General features: G+C 38.6%; 1 protein-coding gene across 1 annotated transcript in view; it reads left to right on the forward strand.

Moving 5' to 3' along the window:
* USP34 (ubiquitin specific peptidase 34) overlaps positions 1-21,822 on the forward strand; it is a 161,701-nt gene that overhangs the window by 132,669 nt on the left and 7,210 nt on the right. The window contains exons 62-74 of the mRNA XM_070932221.1: positions 312-463; positions 3,212-3,260; positions 3,348-3,452; positions 3,552-3,596; positions 8,568-8,672; positions 9,273-9,420; positions 9,765-10,399; positions 11,936-12,093; positions 15,988-16,066; positions 16,215-16,341; positions 16,479-16,586; positions 17,936-18,040; positions 21,218-21,342. Of these exons, the coding sequence (XP_070788322.1) occupies positions 312-463; positions 3,212-3,260; positions 3,348-3,452; positions 3,552-3,596; positions 8,568-8,672; positions 9,273-9,420; positions 9,765-10,399; positions 11,936-12,093; positions 15,988-16,066; positions 16,215-16,341; positions 16,479-16,586; positions 17,936-18,040; positions 21,218-21,342 (1,941 nt within the window). The remainder of the gene's footprint in view (positions 1-311; positions 464-3,211; positions 3,261-3,347; positions 3,453-3,551; positions 3,597-8,567; positions 8,673-9,272; positions 9,421-9,764; positions 10,400-11,935; positions 12,094-15,987; positions 16,067-16,214; positions 16,342-16,478; positions 16,587-17,935; positions 18,041-21,217; positions 21,343-21,822) is intronic.

A 21,822-nucleotide genomic window follows, 5' to 3' on the forward strand; every position in this document is an offset into this window, starting at 1 on the left:
CTGCAAAAATTTGTCTTTAACAAATTTATCATGATCTCCACTCCACTTCTAAGTTTTTCCAAACAGATTATCTCTATTGTATTATCCATAGTAGATCTTTATTCTACATTTTGATTATGAATCTAGATTTGAGATAATGTATTGCACTTCTAAAGCTTAACATGGTTAAACACTCACAAAGAGAGAGAGGAAGGGGGAGAGAAACGGGGAGAGTAATGTTATTGCTCCTTTAGTAAAATAAGTCCTTTTGCAGAGATTTGTAGTATGAGAGAGAGATGGAGATGATGATGATTTGCTTTTTTTTTTGTCAGCCCCAAGTTGAGGTACTATCAGAAGAAGAAGGAGAAGAGGAGGAGGAGGAGGAAGACATTCTTTCTTTAGCAGAAGAAAAATATAGGCCTGCTGCACTTGAAAAGATGATTGCTCTGATAGCTCTTTTGGTAGAACAGTCTCGATCAGAGAGGTGAGGAGTATATTCACATATATCAGATTGTTTATGTATTGCATTTATTCATCTGTTTTTAATGGATTTTATTAAAAATTTGATGAAGAACACCAAAAACTAACACAAAGTAATAAAGAGTAAAAGGAACAAGAAAACTGCAAAAAAAACCTATTCTGGTTTTTATTTTATTTATTTATTTTATTTTATTTTTGAATTTGTATACCGCCCTTCTCCCTGAGGACTCAGGGCGGTGAACAGCCAGATAAAAACATCAAATACAAATATTAAAACACATTTAAAAATATATATAGATTTGGCCCCATTAATTAAAATGATAAGCAAAACAGAACAATTAAAAAAAACCTTAAAAAGAAATTAAGCCAGCCCGGCTTGTTAAAAAAAGAAAGTTTTAAGGGCACGGCGGAAGGCACTGAGGTCATGGATTCTCCTTATCTCAGGGGGCAACTGATTCCAGAGGGTAGGTGCCCCCACAGAGAAGGCCCTCCCCCTGGGGGTCACCAGCCTGCATTGTTTGGCTGATGGCACCCCGAGGAGGCCCTCTCTGTGGGAGCGCACGGGTCGGTGGGAGGTCGTCGGTGGCAGTAGGCGGTCTCGAAGATAGCTAGGCCCTATGCCATGGAGCGCTTTAAAGGTGATAACCAACACCTTGAAGCGCACCCGGAAGACCACCGGGAGCCAGTGCAGTTCACGCAGGAGCGGTGTTACATGGGAGCGCCACGCTGCTCCCGTCACTACCCGCGCTGCTGCGTTCTGGACCAGTTGGAGCCTCTGGGTGCTCCTCAAGGGGAGCCCCATGTAGAGAGCATTGCAGTAATCAAGGCGAGAGGTTACGAGGGCATGAGTGACTGTGCACAAGGAATCCCGATCAAGAAAGGGCCGCAACTGGCAGATCAGGCGAACCTGATAAAAGGTCCCCCTGGTTACAGCCGTCAGATGTTCCTCCAAGGACAGCTGTGTATCCAGGAGGACTCCCAGATTGCGAGCCCTCTCTGTGGGGGCCAAAGACTCGCCCCCAATAGTCAGTGATGGAGTCAACTGACCATATTGGGATGCCGGGAACCACAGCCACTCAGTCTTGGAAGGGTTGAGCCTGAGCCTGTTCCTCCCCATCCAGGTCCGTACAGCCTCCAGGCACTGGGACATCACTTCAAGGGCATCGTTGGGGTGGCCTGGGGTGGAGATGTACAGCTGAGTATCATCAGCGTACTGATGGTATCTCACCCCAAAGCCACGGATGATCTCGCCAGCGGCTTCACATAAATGTTGAACAGGAGGGGCGAGAGGACCGACCCCTGAGGCACTCCACATATAAGAGGCCTCGAGGTCGACCTCTGCCCCCCTGCCAACACGAACTGCAACCGGTCGGAGAGAAAGGAGGAGAACCACCGTAACACGGTGCCCCCCATCCCCAACTTTTAACACTTTTTATATTATTTGACAGCATAAACCTATCTAGAAAATTTAAAATCAGGGGCTTTATGTGATTGGCTTAAGATTTTATATATATCGTATATTTTTTGCCTCTAAGGCAGGAATTTCAGGTGCCAAAATATATCCAAACTTAGGTTCAGCTTATTCATGAAAATATATATCAATACTTCTTATAAGTACCTATATATCCTTTATACACTCATAGATAAACCCATGTGTTGTTAAGCTGGCACACTTTTTATAGTATTCTGATGTAAAATTTGAGGGTTGGTTCAACAATAGATGGGCTTACACATGAGTATATATGTATATGCCCACATTCCTTTGAGATATTGAGATAATATCACATTGGACATCTCTTAACATTTTTCCTTTATTAGGTTTGTTTATAGTGATGAAAAAGTAGAATACAGTCTCAAAGTGGTAAAGATTATTTGATAGTGCATGCCTGAACCAGTGCAAAATCAGAGTTTTTAGTAATTGTATACGTGCTAAGTAGGCAGGGCCTCAGATTGCTAGCGTGTCTTATGTTTCATATGCAAAAGATCTCAGGTTCAATTCCTGCCATCTCCAAGTAAAGTGGTGAAAGACTTCAATCAAAAATCTCTAGAGATCTACTGCCAGTCATTATTAACTAAGGAAGCAAAAATCTGACCCATTAAATTGTGCCATCTGGCCATCACCAGAATCAGTTTTTTCTATCAGATGGCTAAGGCACCTAGAAAAGCTGCATGTTTGTTAGAAGATGATATAAAGGGGCACGATATCACCCAATTCACAGGAGTGATTCTGAGGAGTGTTCTGACTTTAAGGTAATTTTTCCCCCTGGAAAAAAGTCCTAAGCTATACAAAATAGACATAATGGTTTACTGTATATTATCAACTATTCTTCCTCATTTATATCAATATTATCTGAACAAGCAGTAGAACTGCTAATCATTCATCAGTCAACGTTCTAAATTGAAGCTGTCAGCCATATATATAATAAAATATAATAAATAAATATAATAAATAAATATATAAAATGTTCAAAGGGCGAAAACAGTTGCTTGATTGTAACCCACATTTTGCATATTTTTGCCATTAAAATCAATTCACATTGGTTTTTTCTCCTGGTTTTGGGTCCAGAACTGTGAAATGAAAAGTCCTCTTTCTTTGTTTGTTCCCTGTTCCTACCAGCATTTGTTAGCTGGCTGATTTTCTAAAAGTGTGGTTTTGCATGGACTACTCCAAGAAAATTCAAGAAAGCGATTTTGTTTTTACTAATTGGTTGATTAATGAAATAAATTGATCCATTTTTTATATGTGTTTTAGGCATTTGACTTTATCCCAAAATGATATGGCAGCATTAACTGGAGGCAAGGTAATAACTGGACATGAAAAACAACAAGAGTTTTAAAACATGTTCTTTTAAAATATCTGCTACAGTAACCCATTGAATTTGTTCTAGGGCTTTCCTTTCTTATTCCAACATATTCGAGATGGAATCAATATTAGGCAGACCTGCAATCTTATTTTCAGTCTTTGTCGATATAACAACAGACTTGCAGAACATGTAAGTTACTAGCTGTTATTAGTTATACCATCTGAGAGCCTAACTGGAATGCTTTCATTAGAGTTGCATATGATGAAAGGATTTCTTCCTCTCTTACAGATCGTATCCATGCTTTTCACATCTATAGCCAAGTTGACTCCTGAGGTATGGTCTAAAAGTACAGTATTTTGCTACCATATATTATATTGTTTGATGGTCATATTCATCATTTTTAAAGTTGTTATTTGTCCCCAATATAATAATCCTGTAATGAAATATGATCCTGCATTGTTTTATCCTCCCAATGCGCTATACCTGCACTTTCCTCTGGCACAATACACAAAGCTGGTATTGTGCCTTTACACTGAGCCAATTATTCTTTTACTCCACTAAGAAATCAGATAAGCATCCTGCCTTGGCACCACACAATTCAATCTGTGGCTCTGGCCAAATAGAAAGGGGTACAAGCATTAAGGTTACAGAACTGCATGACAGATACTAGTTCAGCAGTCCTTAAATAGCACCCTATATTCAGCCTTATGAATAGGTCATATTTATGCCAAAATTTGGTCTTATTTATTTATTTATTTAATCATATTTATGCATACATATTGAAATGTCAAACTGGTTCACAACCTTTTAAGCACCAGTCTACAACTATTCATTAGCGTCAGTGAAAATCTATTTCTCAATTTTAATTGGATTTCAGTAATAAACTCTCCCCTCCCTCCTTGCTTAGAGATCATATGATTTTGGTTTTTGTCTAAACTTGACATTACTAGATTCCACCTTATTTCTTTTCCTAGTCAGAATTAAGCTCTGGTACTCAACTCACTTCTTGTCTTACTCTAAATATTAAGTACTTTTGCTTGCTTCTACTTGTCTTGATTTATAATGTCTCTTAAAATTATAAACTTCCATTCTTTATCATTAGTATTTCTGTTTGAGTCCTTGTTTCTTTACTAGCTTTCTACATGCTTCCTTATGATTTTTAGCACACCTTACCTATATTTTGAAAGAAGCAAATAGCTCCAACTGCTAAAGAGATTCTCTGCAAGGAGTAATGCTGTAGTTTTTCTTATACAGCAGAAACTGAAATTCTTTCACATGCTATAAAAACCTGTCCAATGCTGCTTTCCACAGCTTTACACTGCAGCATGGATTTCTCTGTTTTATGAACTATTTTTCTCATGGCAATGTAATAGTACTTTTATTTCTGTTTTAGTTTTTTTTTTTTTCAAAAAGAGATTGTCCCCTGGCCAAAGGATGCCTGGTGCATTACCAGTTCTGACCTTTCAAAAGTTAAGAAGTTAGCATTTCTCATAGTACTAAAATACATGGAGCTATATGGAGATATGGAACAGTGCTGTTTCTGACAAGAAAGCATGCCCATAAATGAAAGCAGGCTCAAGCTTTCTTCAAACAATGAGAGAAATTGTTAAATGTTTTCAGGTTTCTTTGTGTTTCTGTTTGACTAATCTCTTCGAATAAATCTATGTTCCATAATTCCCATTCTTTAATTTAGTTAGCAGTGATGGGAGGCTTTATCAGTTTGTTTTTCACCAAGCTAAGAGCAGATTATCTTATAAATATGGCATAGATTCATTGCCATCTTCTTTTTTTTTCTTCCTCCTTCCATGACCAAAAGAGAAGGGAGAAAATTCCAGAACAGAAACACTTTAATTCCATTTCTACCCTTGATTAAGATATTGTGTATGTCTAAGCATTGTATTCTTCACAACAGTAACTTGGTAATGTCACATTTTCCATATAATTGCGTTGTGGAGCTTGTGGCTTTTTGGTCTGTTTGGACTATAGCAGCTGCTCCTGATCTAGGCTCAACTTCATGGCCATCTACTCTTTTTGGCAGAATATTCTTGTTGCAACAAAAGGCGAATGTTAGGCCAATCCCCTTAATCCAAAAGAAAGATAACAGACAACTAGATATTACTATTACTTCTTCGGAATCAGCAAGAGTGAGCAACTATTGAAGAAAGTTTTTATAGAGAGCTTCAGTCAAGATCTTGTGAGAAGTTACAAGTTACAGGTCTTAATAGCTTAGTCATAATTCAAAATGCAAAGAATTACTTTAAGATAATCTAGGTTCCTTTGTTTAATTTATATGATTGTCTTGCATGCTTCTCTTCAGTACTTGACTATGTTGCTCTTCAGAGAACAAATGTGGTATGCTGATTAAGATGCTTGACTATGACTGGGATAACCCAGTTCAAATTAAACCCATTAAAAATCACTGGATAACTTGGCTCAAGCTTTCTGTTGCATCAGCTTCTCACAGGATAATTGAGGGATGAATGAAGGGAAATCTGTATGTATGCAGCATTGAACTAATGGAGAAAAATGGGATATAAATGTACCACATTAATAATATTACAAATGTGCCATGCAAGATGTTGCATGGATAATTCCAGCATTCTATTTATTCTGCATTTTATAAGTCCAATAAACTCCAGTTCAAAAGATCAGGTAGTTGATAAGCGATATATTGTTCTCTGTGAGGGGGCTCACCATTTAAAGATGCTGAGCTTGTCAGCTGGAAAGTGACAGCCCGGGTTCAAGACCCAAGCTCTACACAATGAGGTGAACTCCCATTACTTGCCCCAGCTCCAGTCCATTTAGCAGTTCGAAAGCATGCAAATGAAGAAGATTAATAGGTACCACTTCACTGGGAAGGTAACAGCGTTCCATGCGCCTTTGGTGGCCACATGACCTTGGAAATTGTCTTTGGACAGAGTTGGCTCCCTCGGCCAAGAAATGGAGATTTATTTATTTATTTATTTATTTATTTATTTATTTATTTATTTATTTATTTATTTATTTATCAAATTTCTATACCGCCCTACTCCCGGAGGACTCAGGGCGGTGAACAGCCAAGATAAAATACAGATAATACAAACATTAAAAGTCCATTAAAATTATTAAATATTTTGGCCGAAAAACAAATTTAAAACACCCAATTTATAAAACAAACTAAACGATTTAAAAATTTAAAAGGGAGAATTAGGCCAGGCCAGCCTGCTGAAATAAAAATGTTTTGAGAGCACGACAAAACGTGCTCAGATCCGGGATCCTCCGTATCTCTGGGGGGAGCTTGTTCCAGATGGTAGGTGCCCCCACAGAGAAGCCTCTCCCCCTGGGGCCGCCAGTCGACACTGTTTGGCCGACGGCACCCTGAGAAGCCCCTCTCTATGGGAGCGTACTGGTCGGTGAGAGGCTATTGGTAGCAGAAGGCGGTCTCGTAAATACCCCGGTCCGATGCCATGGAGCGCTCTAAAGGTGGTAACCAAAACCTTGAAGCACACCCGGAAGACCACCGGGAGCCAGTGCAGCTCGCACAGGAGCGGGGTCACATGGGAGCGCCACGCCGCTCCCATAACCACCCGCGCGGCCGCATTCTGGACCAGCTGGAGCCTCCGGGTGCTCCTCAAGGGGAGCCCCATGTAGAGAGCATTGCAGTAGTCCAGGCGGGAAGTAACGAGAGCATGAGTGACCGTATTTAACGAGTCCCGATCCAGAAAGGGACGCAACTGGTGAATCAGGCGGACCTGATAAAAAGTCCCCCTGGCCACGGCCGTCAAGTGCTCTTCCAAAGACAGCCATGAGTGCAGGAGGACACCCAAGTTGTGAGCCCTCTCCGTGGGAGCCAATGACTCGCCCCCAATAGAGATGGCACCAACTGACTATATCGTGATGTCGGAAACAACAGCCACTCGGTCTTGGATGGGTTGAGCCTGAGTCTGTTTCTCCCCATCCAGATCCTCACAGCCTCCAGGCACCGGGACATACTTCAAGGGCATCATTGGGGTGGTCCGGGGTGGAGATGTACAGCTGAGTATCGTCAGGTACTGATGGTACTTCACCCCGAAACCACGGATGATCTCACCCAGCGGCTTCACATAAATGTTGAACAGAAGGGGCGAGAGGACCGACCCTTGTGGCACCCCACATACAAGGGGCCTCGGGGTCGACCTCTGCCCCCCTGTCAACACGGACTGCGACTGGTCAGAGAGAAAGGAGGAGAACCACTGTAGGACGGTGCCCCCCATCCCTAACTCCTCTAGCCGGTGCAGCATGATACCATGGTCGATGGTATCAAAAGCCGCTGAGAGGTCTAATAGGACTAGGACAGAGGAACAACCCCTGTCCCGAGCCCTCCAGAGATCATCAACCAACACGACCAATGCCGTTTCCGTGCTGTACCCAGGCCTGAAGCCCGACTAGAACAGATCCAGATACGACGATTCATCCAGGTACTGAGGGAGCTGTCGCGCTACCACACTCTCAATAACCTTCGCAGCGAAGCGAAGGTTGGAGACTGGACCGTAATTTGCCAACACTGCCGGGCCCAGGGAAGGCTTCTTGAGGAGAGGCTTCACCACCGCCTCTTTCAAGGCGGTGGGGAAGACACCCTCACTCAGAGAAGCATTTATAATCCCCGGGAGCCAGCCTCGTGTAACCTCCCGAGAGGCCAGCACCAGCCAGGAGGGACACGGGTCCAGTAAACATGTGGCTGCGCTCAGTCTGCCCAGTATCCTGTCCACGTCTTCTGGCGTCACAGAATCAAACTCTGAACACTGTGCCCTAGATTCAGACACAACTGACAGAGAAACATTTACCTTTTTGTCCTCTGTATGAAGCCCTGTAGATCCATAGCCAGTCAGAGTGGATACTAGCCAGAATTAACAAATATATTGTTATAAGAAAATGTTCAAAGGCCAGAGTTTTATTACATCAAGAAATAGAATCAGGGTATGAGCAGCTATTGAATATGCTTTTTCTTCTGTATAAGAAATGGTTGCCTTGAAGTGGATTCAGTCTTTAGGATCTAGCAGACTCTTCTATGATCTTCCTTTCCTTATAAGCACTTTTTGGCTTTTTCATCAGAATGCCAGTTCAAAATTATCTGTTGCCTATGATTATCTTCAGTAACATCAACTGAAAAGATAAAAAGTCACAAAGGGAGTCATTGGTATATATGTGTATTTAGAATATGTATTTAAATGGGCATAAGTAAATCTTTGAATAAAATCAGTTATGACTTGCAATATTTAAAAAAAAACACTACAGATTTCTTATATGATATATATAAGTTTTTTTTCTTCTTGTTTTCAACTTCAGGCAGCCAATCCTTTTTTCAAGTTATTAACTATGCTTATGGAATTTGCTGGTGGACCTCCAGGAATGCCACCATTTGCATCATATATTCTCCAAAGGATATGGGAGGTAAATGATGCCTATATTAAATACACTCAAAGATTTGTCGTATCTCTATCATATTGAGAGAAAATAACCAGTATAATGTCTATGCTCTAAAGATTATTAGACTAAATTTTTACACTCCTAGACTGGAAATAAGAGTTATTGTCTGGCAGAGAATATAGTACCTTTGGCAGCCTTTTTGCCACAGTTAGTAAATAAAACTAGTAAAACAGTACTCCCCAACCTTTCTGGCTCCACAAACCAGTGGCCGGAGGATAGTATTGTACATGTTTGCCTTCTGCTTTGTGGCTAAGTTCCCTGCCAGTCCACAGACTGAGGGTTGGGGTCAGGGGTGGGTTCTACTTACCTTTACTACCAGTTCACAATGGGGACGCGTGCGCATGCATGCACAAAAGCGTTCTGATGACGTCGGGGTCAGTGGGCAGAGCCTCCCACCAGTTTTACTACCAGTTCTATAGAACCAGTGCGAACCGGGGGCAACCCACCACTGGTTGGGGACCCTGCCTGTTTACTAACTCAGCTGTTGATATATAGAGTGCTATCCAATAGTCTTGTTTTTGTTTTATGTTTCATGATGTTTGTCCATTTTCCCAATATTTGTAGGTGATTGAGTACAACCCATCTCAATGTCTGGATTGGCTAGCAGTGCAGACACCACGAAATAAGCTTGCTCACAGTTGGGTCCTGCAGAATATGGAAAACTGGGTAGAACGCTTTCTTTTGGCTCATAACTATCCTAGAGTGAGAACCTGTAAGTTGCTAAGCAGAAAATAATTGGCTTCTTCTTACTTTCCGATAAATAAGTTCATTGTTTATGTGTAAAAATGTGGACATTTTATTTTATTTATGTATTTCCTAATATTATGATAAACAACATTTAAAAGAAAATGAGTGAAATATTTCCAAATATTCATTTCAATATTCAGTATTACCTGCAACAATTTAGAAAGAAAGGAACTGTTTGTTTTTGTGAACAATTTTTTTAATGTTTTTGTGAACAAATTTTAAACAAAAAAACAAATTTTATTTTAAAGTGAATGTGCACAGCCAAAAAGCCTAGCTGCTTTATTTACCTGTGTATTTATTCTTTTGCAGCTGCAGCCTATCTTCTTGTCTCTCTTATTCCAAGCAATTCATTCCGACAAATGTTCCGATCTACCCGCTCACTCCATATCCCTACTCGAGATCTTCCCCTTAGTCCAGATACTACAGTTGTTCTTCATCAAGTTTATAATGTGTTGCTTGGACTGCTCTCAAGAGCTAAGCTTTATGTTGATGCTGCTGTGCATGGAACTACAAAACTGGTACCCTACTTCAGTTTTATGACTTACTGCTTGATCTCCAAAACAGAAAAACTAATGTTTTCTACTTATTTCATGGATTTGTGGAACCTCTTTCAGCCTAAACTTTCTGAGCCTGCTATTGCTACCAACCATAATAAGCAGGCCCTGCTCTCTTTCTGGTACAATGTCTGCGTTGACTGCCCTGAGAACGTGCGCCTTATTGTGCAGAATCCAGTGGTGACCAAGAACATTGCCTTCAATTACATCCTAGCAGATCACGATGACCAGGATGTGGTGCTTTTTAACCGTGGGATGCTACCTGCCTACTATGGCATTCTGCGGCTATGCTGTGAACAATCCCCCGCATTTACCAGACAGTTGGCTTCTCATCAAAATATCCAGTGGGCATTCAAGAATCTCACACCACATGCCAGCCAATATCCTGGGGTAAGTCAAATTCATACAGAGTGAAAGGCAGAAAGAGATTTTTCAGAGAACAGCATTAAAAGAAAAGCATTTTCAGAGAACAGCAGCAGTTTATGGAAGGACCATTTTTAGGCGGTAGGTGATTGGGAGTATTCACATGAATGAAATGTAAGAAAATAAAACTGTATCTCTTTGCCAGATCAGTTGATAATAGCGAAAATATATTCGGCTCTAATTTAAGCTCAGAAAATTATCAGAAGATCGGCTTAATGGAATTGTGACACTGCTTTCATCCAGTTTATCAGCAGTTCTGTCATTGTCTGATGGCAACTATGGTACAATTAATTTTGTGCCATACTTTTTCTTTATTGCCCCACCATCTTAGTAGAATGGTCAGTTTTTGGGGAGTTCCTCTACAACTGAGATCACTGCCATTCTCCCTTCCTAATGCAGAAGATATGACTGCTGTGAAGGAGGCGAAATATATCTTGAGTTCAAGAAGCAAAACAATTCTTTGCTCTTTTAATAGGAAGAATGGTATAGAAATAAAATAGCTCTTTTATACTAAATATATAAGAAATCCTTATGATATATAAATATATGAGACAGACAGACAGACGAGAGAGAGAGAGAGAGATGATATAAGGGAGGGGTGCTCAGATGGCTCAGCAGTTAAAAGATGCTGAGCTCATCAGCTGCAGAGTGACAGCCCTGGTTCCAGACCTGAGCTCCACTCAATGGGCTGATCTCCTGTTACTTGCCTCAGCTCCTGCCCACCTAGCAGTTCAAAAGCATGCAAATGCAAGTAGATTAATAGGTGCAAAGGTAACAGTGTTCCATGCCCCTTTGGCATATAACTATGCTGGCTACATGACCACAGAAATTGTCTTTGGACAACATTCTCTCTCGGCCTAGAAATGGAGATGAGCACCATGCCCTAGAGTTGGACACAACTGACAGGGAAACCTTTACATATGATATATAAAATATATACTAAATCCAGTTTTCAGTAATAAACCAGCATAGAGTAAAACCTGGAATTAAGGAACCCCATTTAGTAGATTAAGAATACAGTGGACCAGATTTTCACCCAGATGTGCCCCTGAATTAGTAAGCCATGATGCCCCCAAAGAATTCAGATGAAGCAATTACATTTATGTTAATCATATTTTTTATGTGATTTGCAAATGGTTATGTAACTAACATACCATCATTTAATGAGTCTTCAGGAGCAGTGGACATCTTCCCGAACTGGTCCATTTAAATGAAGATTCCCTGTGTTTATTTGTATTAGTTTGGTCCATTTTTCTTTCAGTTTTAAACATAGTTCAAGTTGCAGACCTGGAAAAGGAAGTATTCTAGAAAAAAGTAAAAGCTTGAGAGCATGTAAAACCAAGAGTGCATTTTTTTTTTAAAAAAAAATGGCAGTATAATATGAATACCTTTGGTATACCGGTTGTCTTTTTAAAGCATTTACCTTATTATAAACAACAACTGGAATTTGGGTTTGTTTGTTTTTTTCCAATAAGCCTCATGATATTTCTTCTCTTTATTTAGGCAGTGGAAGAACTATTTAATCTCATGCAACTCTTTGTAGCTCAAAGGCCTGATATGAGAGAGGAAGAACTGGAAGACATTAAGCAATTTAAAAAAACGACTATAAGCTGTTACCTTCGCTGCTTAGATGGACGGTCATGCTGGACTACTTTAATAAGGTATTTCATGTTTGGTGTGTTGATCTAGAATAAAAGTTAGAGTTTAGAAAGTGATTTTAGTGCTTTTCCATGTCTTTTTTTCTTGCAGTATGCTTTGTTGTTGTTGTTCAGTCACTAAGTCATGTCTGACTCTTCACGACCACATGGACTATAGCACACTGGGCTCCTGTGTCCTCCACTGTCTCCTGGCTTTTGCCCAAGTTCATATTCATTGCGTTGATGACACTATCTAACCATCTCATTTTCTACCGTCCCCTTCTCCTTTGCCTTCAGTCTTTCCCAACATCAAGATCTTTTCCAATTAGTCCTCTCTTCTCATTAGGTGGCCGAAGAATTTTAACTTCTGTATCTTCTGTGTCCTTCCAAAGAAGGGACACAGGGTTGATTTCTTTTAGGATTGTCTGATATGATCTCCTTGCAGTCCAAGGAACAAGTCTTGTCTAGCACCACAATTTGAAAGCATCAGTTCTTTGGCACTCAGCCTTCCTTTTGGCCCAATTCTCACAGCAATACATTACTAATAGGAAAACCATAGCTTTGTCTATACCCGTGTGTGCATGCGCAGATGGTGCGGTTGCGCATGCAGCATGGGAGGAGCTGCGTGTTACCACGGATGGCACGTGCAGGGCACGAAGCGTGTTCCTGTTCAGCACTCAATCAATAAAAGGTTTGCCACCACTGGTCTGTACAGACCTTTGTCAGCAAGGTGATATCTCTACTTTTTAATATGCTGTCTAGGTATGTCATAGCTTTCCTCCCAAGGAACAAATGTCTTAATTTCATGACTGCAGACAATGTTGGCAGTGGTCTTGGAGCCCAAGAAAATAAAATCTGTCACTGCTTTCATTTTTCCCTGTTCTATTTGCCAGAAAATGATAGGACCAAACGCCATAATCTTAGTTTTTTTTAATGTTGAGTTTCAAGCCAAGTTTTGCACTCTCCTCTTTCACCCTCATCAAGAGGCTCTTTAGTTCCACTTCTCTTTCTGCCATGAGGATGGATATCATCTGCATATCTGAGGTTGTTGATATTTCTCCTAGCAAACTTAATTTTGGCTTGTGATTCATCCAGCCCTTTATTTTATATGTTGCACTATAAGTTAATTAAGCAGGGTGACAATATACAGCCTTGTTGTATTCCTTCCCTATTTTGAATCAACCAGTTGTTTCTTGTCTGGTTCTAACTGTTGCTTCTTGGCACATGTACAGGTTTCCCAGGAGACAGGTAAGGTTATCTGGTACTCCCATTTCTTTAAGAACTTGCCACAGTTTATTGTAATTCACACAATCAAAGGCTTTAGCATAGTCAATGAAGCAGAAGTAAATGTTTTTCTGGAGCTCCCTTGCTTTTTCCATAATCCAGCAAATGTTGGCAGTTTAATCTCTTAATTCCTCTTCACTTCAAAACCCAGTTGGTACTTCTGTTCTCAGTTCACATACTGATGAAGTCTACCATGTAGGATTTTGAGTATAACCTTACTGAAATGAGCACAATTGTATGGTAGTATGAGCATTCGTTGGCATTGCCTTTGTTTGGGATTGAAATGTAAACTGAGCCTTTCCTATCCTGTGGCCATTGTAAAGTTTTCCAAATTTGCTGGCACGTTGTGTGCACCTTCACTAGTTTTGTTGTTAGCAATGCTTCCTAAGGCCCACTTGACTTTGCACATCTTTGCAAGATGTCTGGCTCGAAGTCGGCGATCACACCATCATTGTTATTATGTATGTTGAGATCTTTCTTGTATAGTTCTTCTGTGTATTCTTGCCACTTCTTCTTAATCTCTTCTACTTCTGTTAGGTCTGTACCATTTTTGCCCTTTATCGGGCCCATCTTTGCACAAAACATTCCCTTGACAATCTCCAATTTTCTTCAAGAGATGTCTTAGTCTTTGCCATTTTATTGTTTTCCTCTTACTTCTTTGCATTGTGCATTTAAGAAGACCTTATCTCTCCTTACTATTCTCTGAAAATCTGCATTCAGTTGGGTATATCTTTCTCTTTCTCCCTTGCCTTTCACTTTCCTTCTTTCCTCAGGTATTTGTAAAGCGTCATCAGACAGTCACTTCACTTTCTTGCATTTCTTTTTGTTTGGGATGCTTTTAGTTGCTGCCTCCTGTACAATGTTATGAACCTCTTTCTATAGTTCTTCAGGCACTCTGTCTACCAGATCTACTCCCTTAAATCTATTCATCACTTCCACTATATATACATATGGTGATATGATACGATTTAGGTCATATCTGAATAGCCTAGTGATTTTCTCTACTTTCTTCAATTTAAACCTGAATTTTGCAATAAGAAGCTCATGATATGAGCCACAGTTGTTAACTTCAGGTCTTGATTTTATTTACTGCATAGAGCTTCTCCATTTTTGGCTGCAAAGTACATAATCAATATGATTTCGGTATTGGCCATCTGGTGAGGTCCATGTGTAGAGTCGTCTCTTGGGTTGTTGGAAAAAACTTTGCTATGGCCAGTGTGTTTTCTTGACAAAACACTGTTACCTTTACCCTGCTTCATTTTGTACTCCCAAGATTAATTTGCCTGTTTTATGGTTATCTTTTGACCTCCTGCTTTAGCATTCCAATCCCTTATAATGAAAATGACTTTTTTTTGGTATTAGTTCTAGAAGGTTTTGTTAGGTCTTCATAGAACTGGTCAACTTCAGCTTCTTTGGCATCAGTGATTGGGACATAGACTTGGATTGCTGTGATGTTAAATGATTTGTCTTCGATTCGAACTGAGATAATTCTCTTGTTTTTGATATTGTACTCCTAGTACTGCTTTTCCCACTCTTTTATTGACTATGGGGGCTACTCCATTTCTTCTAAGGGATTCACAATAGTAAATTTAATGGTCATCTGAACTAAATTTGCCCATTCCCATCCCCTGATTCCCAAGAAATCAGTGTTCAATCTTGCCATCTCATGTATGACCACATCCACTTTACCTTGATTAATACATTTCAGGTTCCTCTGCAATATTGTTCTTTACAGCATAGGACTTTCTTTTTACCACCAGACACATCCACCACTGAGCGTCCTTTCATTCACTTTTTCTGGAGCTACTTGTAATTCCCTCCACTCTTCTCCAGTAACATATTGGATACTTTCTGACCTACAGGGCTCATTTTCCGGCATCATATCCTTTAGCCTTTTGATACTGTCCATGGGGTTTTCTTAGCAAGGATACTGGAGTGAGTTACCATTTCTTTCTCCAGTGGACCACATTTTGTCAGAATTCTCCACTGTGACCTATCATCTTGGGTGCCCTGCACGATGTAGCTCATAGCTTCAAGGAACTGTGCAAGCCTCCTCACCATGATAGGGCAGTGATCCATAAAGGATGCAATATGCCACATCTATAGAAAAAATTGTTAATTGTTGGGGACAAAAGGTGTTATAATGTCTGCTGCTGTTAAATAGTTACTAAAATGGGATATTCTTGAGATTCCTGTGTGAAGTTTGTAATTGGGAAAGGAAATTTAGCAGCATCTGTATCTCTTGCCACAGGACTTAGCAATACCTTTGTCATATCAGATGCATCAATCCCATTTCTTTAATTATTTGTATTGTCAAGTAAATTTTGTTTGTCACCCACTTCACTGTTTAGCTTTCTAAGTAGCAATAGTAGTTCAGGCCTTCCCACTTCCAAGTTAACATTGCAGAGATCTCACTGAAATATACAGAATTGTTTTTTTCTTGGACATGCCCTTTCTTCCATTATATGTTTTCTTAGTAAGGATAAAAAAAAGTATAGCGATAGTACAAGATCAGATTTGGAAATCCAAACGGTATTTTAATGATGTGCATTCTGTTTAGGATGCAACCACTGTGCTCATATTAAGACAGATTTTAACTTTACAATTATTTTTTCTTTACTGTTTTGCTCCAAGTGCCTTCCGAATATTATTAGAAACTGACGAGGATCGGCTTCTTGTCATATTTAACAGAGGCTTAATCCTGATGACTGAGGTAGGAGTATTATTGTTATTTTTTTAGCCTTTTGATGGGTGGGATACTGCAAAATAGGGTAGATTAGGATATCTTGTTCGTGGAACTCTATCTTTATATGTTAGTAATATGCTATATCATTTTATATATATATATATATATTTGGCAGTCCTTCAATACTCTGCACATGATGTACCATGAAGCCACAGCTTGCCATGTAACTGGAGATCTGGTTGAGCTTCTGTCCATATTTCTTTCCGTCCTCAAATCCACTCGGCCATATCTGCAAAGAAAAGGTTTGGATATTATTTATTAAATATAAGTTTTATTTTTAAAAATAAAACAGATGAGAACCAAAGTATAATTGTCATTATCAATCGGCTGTTTATATGGCAGAGTTGTAAACTATATTAATTTGATTGTATATTTTCAGATGTGAAACAAGCCCTTATCCAATGGCAGGAGCGGATAGAATTTGCCCATAAACTTTTAACTTTGCTAAATTCCTACAGTCCTCCGGAACTTAGAAATGCTTGTATAGGTAAAGTATATTAAATCTAATGTACTTTCTTTGATCTCCGATTACCCATCAATCACATTGAAGATAAAATAGACACTTTTCCATTTCTGTTGTAATTGTGGTCAATAAAGTTAAAGAATAAGGCTTGAATGAATTAATGATTGATTGATTGATTGATTGATTGATTGATTATGTGTCATCAAGTCATTGTCAACATTGATAGTTTCCCTTTTTTTATGGTAATTGTATTTACAATTACAATTATAATAAAAAAAAAACCAGATACAAACTAAAAATAATAAAAGAGAAAATAGATTCCATCCATCTGAGGTTAGTTGTCCTCATATTCTCTTTCTTTCTACTTTCCTAGTGTCTGTTTTTTTTTCTTCCCAGCTTTACTTATACTCACAGCTATGTTACTTCTCAAGAATAATAGTTTATGCACAGGCCCATGTAGCTTTTTGCAATAAGATGGAAGTAGTTTTGCCATCCAGTTGTTACCTTTAATTTCACAGTTTAGTTTACTACCAGAACTGGTAGTTCTGGTGGTCTTCCATTCAAGTACTAATGTTTGACCAAGTTTGGTTAAGAACTGCAGTACTTGGCGTTTGTCCAAAATTAAGGCGTAATAGGTAACTGTGTGTTCAATCAGTAGCAACATTCCTTGGTAAACTGTGACTAGAAATATAAATTGGATAACAAAGGTAGTGATTAACAATTTGCCCTACTCACAGGAATAGCTGAAGGCACAAGGCAGGTATTGAACCAGATGTTCTGATTAATCATGAAATGGTCTCTGAGTTGGCATTTAAAGATTCATTTGCAATTACTAAAGCTTATTTATTATCATCACAACTAACAATTTGAGAAAATTATCAAGGAATCCTCCCAAGGAACTTCTAATTCAATACAAGATGCAATGAATAAAGCTTAAGATTTATAGGCCGATTATACAATAAAGCAAACAAGACATAGAATGCTATTATTGATTGCAGTATTTTATTTTTGCAAATTGCTATAAAACACTTAAAGTAAGTGGATGATACTAAAGATCAGGTTGGCCGAATAACATTTCTATAAATCATGAACAAGATTTTAATGTCATGCCTAAATGATAGCAAATAATTATGGTCTGATCGTGTTTATGTTTTTCCTAGTTTGAATTTATACTAATGTTTATGAAGAGTTTATTAGAGTGCAGATTTCTCTTTAAGAGTATAATCCTGCTGCCATGAAGCACCACATAAGTCCAATAACTAACTAAATAAATAAATAAATAAATAAATAAATAAATAAATAAATAAATAAATAAATAAATAAATAAATAAATAAATAATAAATAAATAAATGTATGTCTTTTTCTTTTGCAGATGTCCTCAAGGAACTGGTGCTGTTAAGCCCTCATGATTTTCTGCACACTTTAGTTCCTTTTCTCCAGCACAACCATTGCACATACCATCATAGCAACATACCAAGTATGTATATTCAGATGACAAGGTTATTTATACTTTTATAAAGAAATACTAATTTACAATATAATAAAATTGTTTTGAGATTTACTTTGAGGCAGGAAGTAGTTTGAGAGGTGAGATGGGAAATTCAATTAACTGCAAATAATATGATCAATCTAATTAACCTGAGGCATTCAACTATTGACAGATGTTTTAAATTTATTACTCTTAGATTGATCTTGAGATTGAGAAAGTACTCTTCTCAATCAGAAAAATATATTTTAGGCAGCCTAGAGCAGGGGTGTCAAACTTGCGGCCCGCGGGCCAGATGCGTCATGTGCTGGCCATGCCCACGCCCGGTTTAGCAAAGGGGGAAAAAGTCACAATACATCAAGTGGCGCCGCCGTGATGACACAAGTTTGACACTTCTGGCCCAGAGTGAATTGCATATTGTCAAGGCATTGTTTCTGGATGACAAAATCAACTTTCTATCTAAATAAATAGAGAAAGAGAAGGAGAAAGTCCCCTGATACACAGGTAGTCATCCCTTCTTTTTTCTAAACAGCTGAGATTCGACGGCAAGCTCAAATAATAGTGGAAAGCCAATGGGGAAGCCAGCAGGAAGTCAGAATTTGCGATCACATGCAGCCCTTGCTTAATGATGGCAACTGGGAATGCTCACGCTGGTGCTATGTGGGATGGTCACATGACATCATGCTTTTACAATTGCACTGCTTAGCAATGGAATTTCTGGTCCAAATTGCCATTATAAACTCAGAATTACCTGTAATTTTTTCCATTTTTAGTGGAAAGGGGAATAGGGGCTGGAACTCAGCAAGATAATATGTAGTGTTGCCTTGGGATGAAATGAGTTTTAATTGAGGTTGTTTGTGGGGATGGGGGGTGTTGCTGTTTTTATTGTCTTGTGAACTAGCCAGGGTTAGGGTTAGGGTTAGGGTTAGGGTTAGGGTTACAATATGGAAAGCTCTATCAGACTTTTTGAAATAAATAAATAAAAATAAATAACCACTTGACCTGGAGCTTACTTTAGAATGGTCTAGGTGTGTGTCGTTCAGAAAGATAAGGTATTTTCGGCATATGTTCATCTTTTTCTCGATTTTAAATGTTTATCGGTTTTAAATGTTTCCACATCAAGTACCACATCCTTCCCACAAAAGGAATTGATGCTCAGTAAATGGAATATTGCACTCAAAATCCTAATTACCATATTAGAATCCATGAAATTGAACCATGTCCTATAGAAAATCTGTCCCAGTATCAGCTACACAAATTACATAGATCTGCTATTTTTGTCTGTCCGCGTACAGATTTTGAATGCAAGTGCCAAGGCCTCAAACCTCCTGTGAAGTATTCTCTGCCATTGTATCATATGTGTCTTTTCTCCCTGGAATAATGAGGCTTTGATGGCTGGTGAGATCCATCAGCCAAAGGAACTATTTTAACTGTCTTAGTTGCTCAAATTCACATTGCCTTGGGAGAGCTGCCTTAGTATCACTAGATAAAGGGGTTAGATTTTGTTGTGCGGTATCATCTTGCATGTGATAAAATGTGATAAAAATAGCAGTTACTGGACAATCTTTTACTACTTTTAACTGGTTTCAGTTCTGTTTTTTATCTTCATTACTCTCATCTTTCTCTCTTGAGCCAATTCCTCTTCTTAAAAATAATTCTATCATATACATGTAAGCAAATATATATAAATCCTCAATTTATAACCATTTGTTTAGTGAGTGTTCAAAGTTCCAATGGCACTGAAAAAAGTGACGACTGGTCCTTGCACTTGCAACTGTTATAGCATCCCCAACGTCACCTGATCAAATTTCAAGTGCTTGACAAATTTGGGCACTTCACAGCAAAAAAGGGTCACAAAATTGGGCATGACTGGCTTAACTACCTTGCCTAAATGGAAATTCTCGTCCAAATTGTGGTTGTAAGTCAAGAGCTGCCTATACTTTACTTACAATTCAGATAATACCACTCTCCATAAGAAAGTTGGAGAGTGGAAAAAGCCTGAAAAGGTAAAAAACAAAAAAGGATTGAAGGTAAGGAAACCTTCCACAATCTCATAACTATGAAGGAAGGATCCATATTGTATATTAACAAGATACTGGCCACTACAGTTACCCTTTCCTAAGCATGTAGGATTGTTTAGCCTAGCATAGTCTGGATTAGGAGGCCCTCATGCCCTTATAACCTCTTATTTAGATTATCATAATACATACTATACAGGGTTGCCCCTGAAAAGCATTTAGAAACTTCAATTGGTGCAGAATGCAATTGCGCTGGTAACAAAGAATACTATTTTGCTCCTTATTCTAAGCTAGCTAGAGAACCTAAACATAATAAAATCTCTGGGTGCGAATCATTGTCTCTGCTATAGAAATAATAGAAGAAAAAGAAGAAAAAAGGGCAGCAAAAGCTTGTAGGTTAAATTTCTACTTGTGTGTCAGGCACAAAATAATTACTTCAAAGCTTTAAAGAGGAAAGGAATAACTATTGTTTGATTATTGGCTGTCTCTTAGGTACCATGAGATAGCAGGGTTCATCCTCTGGGGTAAAAAGCTGGAAGTTGTCTTTTGTCTTTTCCCTGCCTTTTGCTATATGATCCTCAGTCATGCCTTATACAGAATAAATGTCGATTGTTTCAACCTGTGTGATATGAGGAGATGGGAAGAAACTCCTCTTATAGCAGTAGCAATTACATTTCCATGTAGAGTAGCTGTATGAGCAGCAGCCAAACGTAAAAAGTAGATCATGAAGTTAATTGTTTTATGTCTATTTATGGAAGTTTTTCAGAAAAGATTGGTTAGCCATTTGTCTGAAATGGTATAAGGTTTCGTGCCTAAACGGGGTTGTACCCTTCCAACTCTGTTATTCTGTTCTTTTCCAGTTGATGTTATATTACTTTAAATAAAATAATAGTGGTTACTTGGTTTTGTAAGGAACAAAACGTAAAGGGTAAACTATATACCTAATTGCTTTTTAAACTTCAACTTTACTATTTATTCCTGTCTACATTTTCTATTATTTTATTTACCCAAAGAACAAATATTTTTTTAAAAAAATATTATGATAAAAATTACCTTTTTTAGGGGGCAGAGAATCGGGATGGCTACTCCCTGTAAAAAAAGGAAATGTACACATTTTGTTAATGCCTCTCCTTTTTCCTTTCCACTACAGTGTCTCTTGGTCCTTATTTCCCATGCCGTGAAAATCTGAAGTTGATAGGAGGCAAAAGTAATATTCGCCCACCTCGCCCTGAACTTAATATGTGCCTTTTGCCTACGATGGTAGAAGCTAACAAGGTATTTATTTATTTTATTTATTTATCAAATCTATATGCCATCCATCTTAACGAAGACACTCTGGGTGACTAAATATTTAATTAAAATGCACTACAAAACATTAAAACAATAAAAAGGATCTTGAATTTAAAATTCAATTAAAACAAAATATCTATCAGGAAAGTAAATGTTTCCTTTATGTAACATTTGATTAATCAAGGGTATGCCTTGATTGATGAGTCTTAAGAATAATTGTCATGTGGTTGTTGGTGAAGAGGACTGCACTGTTGAATGTATTTGGTTTAATTAATTATATTCATTGGTTTAATTTATCACACATGTAACAAAATTCCAGTGGCAGTTTTATTATAGTAGTTTTCATAAGAGAGAAAGAAGAAAAATGCATCTACTTGTCGCTCACATCTTTGATCCCAAAAAATCCCTACAAATACTTTGGGTCCCAGATATGTTCAGTCTTTAAGTGAGAGTGGCAAATAAGAA

Source organism: Pituophis catenifer, unplaced genomic scaffold, assembly GCF_029215685.1.
Source record: "Pituophis catenifer annectens isolate HBS135680 unplaced genomic scaffold, rPitCat1.0.hap2 SCAF_1, whole genome shotgun sequence".
NCBI classification, from domain to species: Eukaryota; Metazoa; Chordata; class Lepidosauria; order Squamata; family Colubridae; genus Pituophis; species Pituophis catenifer.